The sequence below is a fragment of the Rhea americana genome, unplaced genomic scaffold (genome assembly GCF_003343005.1).
Source record: "Rhea americana isolate MKP2758 unplaced genomic scaffold, rheAme1 scaffold_173, whole genome shotgun sequence".
NCBI lineage: Eukaryota > Metazoa > Chordata > Aves > Rheiformes > Rheidae > Rhea > Rhea americana.
The window spans coordinates 851,718-858,984 of NW_028185850.1; the positions used below are offsets into that span (position 1 = coordinate 851,718).

At 37.6% G+C, this 7,267-nt stretch overlaps 1 protein-coding gene across 1 annotated transcript; it reads left to right on the forward strand.

The window, feature by feature from the left end:
• The first annotated feature begins 27 nt into the window (after positions 1 to 27).
• GPATCH11 (G-patch domain containing 11) lies at positions 28 to 6,333 on the forward strand. The gene is made up of 8 exons (XM_085301164.1): positions 28 to 401; positions 500 to 726; positions 1,621 to 1,662; positions 1,743 to 1,863; positions 2,596 to 2,686; positions 3,722 to 3,826; positions 4,534 to 4,615; positions 5,649 to 6,333. Exons 1-8 carry the CDS (start codon positions 355 to 357, stop codon positions 5,702 to 5,704), a joined length of 771 nt encoding a protein of 256 aa, XP_085157290.1. The 5' UTR covers positions 28 to 354; the 3' UTR covers positions 5,705 to 6,333.
• The last annotated feature ends 934 nt before the right edge of the window (positions 6,334 to 7,267 follow it).

Sequence of the window (7,267 nt, forward strand, 5' to 3'; positions counted from 1 at the left end):
GGCGCGATGCGGCGGGGCCGGGCCGGGCCGGGCCGCCGGGGAGGCGGCGGGGGCGAGGGCAGGCGGGCAGGGGCTTAGCGCGGCTTTGCGGGCTCCGCCGCTGCTTTGCGGGCTCCGGGGGCGCCACGGTGGTGCCCGGGGAAAGGCGGGAAAGGCAGCAGCCCGCGGTGGCTCGCAGTGACGGGCCGGGAAGGGGCCCGCGGGCGAGGGGAGGCAGCTCGGAGCGGCTGCGGCTCAGGTAATTTGCAAAAACAGACAAACCAAAAAAAAAGGAAAAAAAAAAAAAAAACACGATAAGCTGTTCAGTTGCAGTATTGATCGCTCGGAGGTCTGGATAGGGCTTTCGTGGTAAGCATGGAGGAAGAGGAGGAGGAGGATTACATGTCTGATTCGTTTATTAAGTAAGTAGATGTTTGTGCTTTTCTCTCTCAGTGATCAAAAAAGATAAGCACAACAAAAAGAAAAGGTGTTAATACTTGCTGGGATTGTTGATTCGTAGACAGGACGTAAGGCCAGGCTTGCCCATGGTGAGGCGGATGAAAGAAGCTATTCAGAAAGAAGAGAAGCAAAAAGAAGCCAACGAGAAAAACAGGCAAAAGAGTATAAAAGAAGAAGAAAAAGAGAGACGTGATTTGGTGCTGAAAAGTGCATTAGGCAGTGAGAACAGAGGCTTTGCTTTGCTCCAGAAGATGGGCTACAAGAGCGGCCAGGCCCTTGGCAAAACTGGTAAGTATTTTCACTGTCTGGAATTGTTTGCGTGGATGTGGATGTACCTCTGTGTCGTGTGGACCACAGCTGCCACATCGCCTGTAGACAAGGTCAACGCGTGTCTCGCTTAGAGCCCGATCACCACTGAACCTTACCTCAGTGTGTCGTGGCAGAAGAGCAGATGAGAGCAAATATGTAAGAATCGAAGTAAAAATGGTATGAGAAATGCGAGGGAAGCAGCGGTACTCTCACTAGCTAAGTGACACTTCTCTATGTGCATGATATCTACAGAAATTGAAGCAGGAATTTGTTTCGGTTGTCTTGCAAGGCTAATGGTGTTCAAAAAAAATTACTCCCCTAAATTTAAATTTATATTTGGCTTCTGAAAAAAAACAGCGTGCCCTGGCCTGCTGTTATGAAGCTTCAGTAGAAGAAAAATGAAAATCAGTAAAAACAAAACATCAGTAATTGTTAGGCCATTTCAATGCATCTCTAGCAGATAAGCAACAAATAATCTGACCCAGATTTTTTTTTTTTTGATGTTTGTCAAGTCGTGAGATTCTAGGATTCTAGCATGAAAAATGCTACAGAAGAATGTAGCAATGTATTACTGTTTATGGGTATATTGTACCTGTCAGATCAATGCTGTTTTCTTTCACTTCAGCACCATCCTGTAAACAGCATACAGCTATCAAACGGGCAAGGAAAAGATGAGATTTGCAATTCAGATAGGTCACTGAAAGCACTAAATGTATGTCATTGTGAGATTTTTCAGTTTCCAAAAAACAAAATTTTTCAAGAAAGCTAAGAAGTTTAATGATAAAAGCCACTTGTCTATCTGAATATACTGTGCTCGTGCTCGTGGTTTGAAAGAGACTTCATTTCTTAAATTGCCTATTTTGTCCCCCACAGGAGAAGGCATTGTTGAACCTATTCTACTGAACATAAAAACAGGTGAGTGATACTTCCTAACTTACTTCTCAGTAAGCTCAGAGCTTCTCAGCTGCTTATGTTCATGTTTTGAACTTACACAGGCAGAAGTGGGCTTGGTCATGAGGAATTCAAAAAGCGAAAAGCTGAAGAAAAACTGGAAAACTACAGAAAAAAACTTCATATGAAAAAGAAAGCAAATGAACAAGCTGCAGATCAGTTCAGGTAAAACGATTTATTAACACTCCAAGCAATGGCTAAAGAGCCATTCTTTTTAGGCTTTAGGTTTTGTTAATTCTTTCAATGCATTACTAATTCTGAATTTTGTTTGATACAGAAGGAGTTGAAACACAGTAACTGCTTTTCAATTCTAAAGCAACAGGACATGAACACTGTAATATTAAAAGTGTATGCTGCATCACGTATTTTTGTTAATAATGCAGAAGATAAATGTTAGTAACACAGACAATATAAATATTAATTTTTCTGGAAGAAAGCATTTTCAACTTTTTTAAATTGGAGAACCACATCAGCTTTTTGAAGATAAAGTGTACCAGTACAGTGTTGCCACAATGGTTTTCATTTACAACCAATTAACAATTGGAGCAATTTTTTTAGGTTGCTTTCTATTTTTTCCTGATATGCTTGTTTATGCATGGAGAAGAAAAACCCAGGGAAGGCTGTAATTTTTTGCGGATGCTTCATTACCACTTTTTCATGTCTAGTGGAAACCTGGTGGAGAAACAGCATTATAGTGTGCTCAAAAGGTGCATACTCCTATGGAAGAAATGTTGGATGGGACTTCTCAGCTTCAGCATTATCTCTGGTCTGCTTTCAGTAGTCTGAGGGAATTGTATGGCTAAGATATTAACAGATTTTTCTACTTTGAAAAAGCTACGATTGCAATGCTTTTCATTGTTTGCCTGCTCATTTTAGCTATTTATTTTTTCTTAATAGAATAAGAGTCAAAAACAAACAAGAAGAACGTAAAATGGAAGGGGACCTTCGAAAAAGCCAGAGGGCCTGCCAGCAGTTAGATATGCAAAAGGTAAGGCAAATACATTTCTTTAGGCTGAAACGAATACTGTAGATTAGAGATRCAGGCTGTCAATAAAGTAGGGATGCAGTTCTTCAAACTTCTGTAGAACTGTGGGGTAACCAGGCTGAAGTCATGAAGTCTGGCTACACTTCAGTATTCTCAAAATTCCTCCAAGTGTATGTTGTCACCATTAAGCTATTTGAAGGTATTTGGGAAACCAGCCTCATGGTAAGTTATGTGAGAACCTATGTTCATTGGGGGCATCAGAGCTCACATGTGATTGCTTCTGTGAATTGCAATACTTGTAGTTGCTTCTGTGCTGTTTTCATATCTTGCAGTTGGCAATGTCAGGCTGTCCTAAATGGCTATGCTGTTGCTTCAAGTGAGGAAGCAACATCATGGTCGAGGGTGTAAGCAGATTCAAGAAACGCTTTTAGAAAACACTTCTAAAAATATTAAAAAAAACTTTCTGCTTGCTAGGAATAACATGAGTAATAAGGGTAAAGTAGTTTAAAGCTTTGCTGCTTGGAAAATTTTGAATGTTCTTTTGACTTTCATGAGCCTGTTGGAGGTTAATACTGCTCTAGAGTTCTACTGAGATTATAGGATCCCCCCAAGTCTGTTTCAAGGAAAGTCCATTGTATGAGCTTAAATCAACTTTGGCTCTTCTTCCTTTAAGTTAACCATATCTGAAGTGAATTAGGAAGCACTGTGTGAACACTTGATTGAAGAACTTCAGGTGATACCTCCTCAGCTGATAACAGATCTAGAAAAGGGTAACTGTGCACACAGCCTTGGTGTGAGATYATGTTGCCTTACACATACTGAACAGCAATAGAGTAAAAATTAATAGTAGCCTGCATTTTCATTTGTTAAAAGTTAATAATCATGTGGATTGCTGTACTTAGTTTTCTACTAAAACTTTGATTATGTAAGAAAGCTGTAACAGCTAACATCTCACCAACTAGAAATTGATTTTTTCCAGTATCTTATAGGAAAATCTACAGAGGCAGTTAATTTTCCTTTAATTTTTTCATTACTAAGGATATTGGTGTTCCCAAGGAGATTTGGTATTGGACAGAACCTGAAGAGGAAGAGAAAAAGGATGAAGAGGAGAAGGAAGATGAATGCACAAGTTCAGACTTCAGTGTAAGTTTTGCAGCTAAGGGAATGGCTTGAATCAGAATGGCCTCTTTGCCATCTCTCAGCAAGTATTTTTTTTTACAATTATATGAAATCTAAAACATTAGAACATCAATTTATTGGTGAACTGTTTTGAAGCTGATCTTTGAAAAAAAAATACTCTGTAAATGAAGTTCTAAATACTTTTAGGTCTTAGCCAAGATCTTGCAAAATCATTTATTTGCTGAACGCAAAATCATTTGAAGTTTTAATTTTAGATGCCTCATGTCTACAGCAGAATTTTAGAAGCACTAAGTAATTTCAGAAATTGCTTCAGTGGCAATCTCAAGTTGGACCCAGGAAATTCACTTTTTGTGGGATCTAGATCATACCACTGTTGTTCAGTGTTGTGTTTTATTGGAGAGATTAGATATGAAAAAATCTACCAAAAATACCACATGCTTGAAATAAAGCATTTAACTAATATTTTTAGCCATCTTTTCAGTGCAAATTGCTTAGCTGGAAAGAAGGACGAACAACAAGCATCAGCTTCCCAGGCTTCATAGATTTCTGTGCTGTAGGCTACAATTTGGGGATATTAGACCTTACTAAGCAGCAGTGTTACATAACTTTTCTGTAACAAAAGGCTAGACAGTACATTTCAGCAAAGCCAATAGCTCAGACTCTTTTATATCATGAGCACCTGATCATTGTGTTCCTGTACCTACCTCTAGGTATCAGAAAAGTTACAGATCCTGACGGCCTATTTAAGAGAAGAACATTTTTACTGCATTTGGTGTGGAATAACCTATGAAGGTGAGAGTAAACCTGTCAGGTATATAAATGTTTTGTTTTGGTTACGTATCTAGACTCAAGTAGTACAACAGATACTTATTCCTTAACCTGTCATGCTTTAACCAAGGATAGTGCTATAGACATGATCCCTGCACTCTTTTGTTTAATTTGTTCTGTTTAGTCACTTCCCTTTTTCTGAGGCCCAGAATTGGACAGCATCAACTGTTTGACCTAGGGTCTGACCCAGTTTCGTTAACCATCTTTTCTTTACCTTAATGCAGATGGCTGGTACAGGATAACTTCGTCAGAGATGCTTTCCTAAAAGATACTTCCCATCAGCTTGTGTTACCTGAACAGCTTTGTTTTCTGTCCTGCTAGTTAGCTTGGGAGTTCTCTTACTGTGGTCTGATGATTGTGCAGTCAACCCAGCATGTGCTGTGAGAGAGATAAAAACTATCCTATATTAATACTTGCATGAGAATATATACTACTTAGTGTGTGTGTGTACATATGTATACATACATATATATGTGTGTATGTATGTGTGTATATATATATGTGTGTACATGTATATGTATGTGTATACATACATATATATACACACATACACCAAATTTTCCTTCCAGGTCTACACAAAGCTTGATAGGTTGTGATTTTAGGCCAAGCTTGAGGTGTTGACATGCACAAAAAATAAATATTGACATTCAAGTTAGTACTCAGATGTTTGGTTTTGAAAAAACAAAATCCAGATATTAAAACTAGTACCATTAAAAAAAAAAAAAAAAAAAGTGAAAGCTTACAGATACTTCTGAAAACACTAGAATGCACTATCCCATTCTCACTGMACCGAAGAGGGCAGAATTAAACTCATTTGTTTTCATTGTTTTAAAATCCAGTTTGGAGTTCATAATGAGAATAACCCCACTGTCAAACTTGCAAGCCTTCATAAATTTTATTTAATCTATTTTTACAGATTCTGCAAATAACTTCTGATTTCTTTTGTAGTGCCCTCTCCTAGCTGGAATCATTGACTTTTTCTCTGCTTATCCTGTAGATTCTGAAGATTTATCTTCAAACTGCCCTGGAGACAGTGCTGCAGACCATGACTGAAGTCCTTCCTAAAGAAAGGAATCCTAGATAACATGTATATAGTTCATAGTTTCTTTTTTTTTTTTTTTTGAAGATACAGAAGAGGAGGAATGCTGACCAGTTAAACTACACATTTCTGAAGCATTCTATGTATTTTCTGCTTAATTAACTATTTAATAAGAATTACAATTCTGTATTTGCACTACCATAATTTAGAGGCAAGTAAGGCTTCTACAGTCTTCACTTAAGCCTTGTCTTCAGCAAGATCAGCTGATAAGTTATCCCCTCATTTAAACCTGAATTTTTATTAACTAGTTACTCTGTTTAGAGTATGATAAACAAGTTTTTATATCTTTACAAGAATGCCTGTACATCTGTATTGCAATTTGAGTATATTTTTTTCTTACTATCTTAGAGCAAGTGAAAAAAAGCTTGTGAAATATTAGTGACATTATTTGAAGTGATACCCTCCTCTATGTAAAAGTGTTATTTTGTAGAATCTTGGGGTATGTTAAATAAATCTTTTAATATATTTTTTTGTTCTTATAGAACAGCAATGGCTACTGTAAACACCCACTAATAAAAGGTACTGAAGTATGTAAATCACTACACAATAAATCTATCACAGTGTTGGGCTAAGTTCAATATTATTTAGCAGTAAAAAGCAATGCTATTTTATGGGCATTCCACCCATGAACTGTAAAAGATATTCAGCTGAAATTGGCCCCATACCAGTCTTCATAGTATAAAGAGTAGTTTTGAAGGGGTGGACAGGGAGTAGTCCAACAAGTGGTGTTTTGTCTGTATCACAGTATTGTTCTTCCCTGACCTCGAGGTACAAGGAAATAATGGGAGTAGTCCAAAGTAGTAGTGTATGCATTTGTGAAGGAAAAAAAAATTACTACAAGAAAGAAAACTTTACTTGTTACAGAAAGATGTGACAAAAGAACATCACATACTTATTAAGTGACAAACACTTGCAGAAGATCAGCAGATTTCCTTAAGAGCATAAAATGATTATACATTCATAGCTATTATTCCTTTTAACTGAACACCCATTTTTTAAAAATTCAAAAAAACCCACATTGTTTAAGTTCTACACATAATTACTGTTTTCCTTCTTAGAAATCTCTACTCATTTGCCTTTTATGAAGTTAGGTGGGCTCCACAGCTATGATTGATTGGTTTGAAAAGATACAGCTCAGACCAGTATCTGAAGGGCTAATCTGTCCCTTTTCTCCCTGCTCCTTGCTCTTCCCCCCAAAATCTTCCTATTCAGCCAGATCAGAACTCTCTGGAGACTGTAACTCGAGTAACAGGCAAACTGCATTGGGGATCAGAGAAGAGCAGAGGTGTTCAGAATGCTTGTTAGAACATGTTAGGCTTTGGTATTAGAGTGAAGATAAAAGCTAGCAGTATATATATTCTCTTCAGAAAAGATTTTTAAATGCTTACTACTGAGAAAACTCTAGAAAGAATTTCTGTATTTTAGAGCACTCTGGCTGTTCCTTTCAGAAAAAAAATAAGAAAACCTCAGTATTCAGAAATTCAGAACAGATTTTCTTAAACTAGATTTCTTAGAAA

What these genes read in the sequence shown, in the direction of transcription:
- GPATCH11 (XM_085301164.1), top strand. Translation starts at nt 355, where the DNA reads ATGGAGGAAGAGGAGGAGGAGGATTACATGTCTGATTCGTTTATTAA. An exon ending in TCTACTGAACATAAAAACAG is followed by an intron (nt 1,663 to 1,742) that starts GTGAGTGATACT and finishes GAACTTACACAG; the next exon opens with GCAGAAGTGGGCTTGGTCAT. An exon ending in CAAGCTGCAGATCAGTTCAG is followed by an intron (nt 1,864 to 2,595) that starts GTAAAACGATTT and finishes TTTTCTTAATAG; the next exon opens with AATAAGAGTCAAAAACAAAC.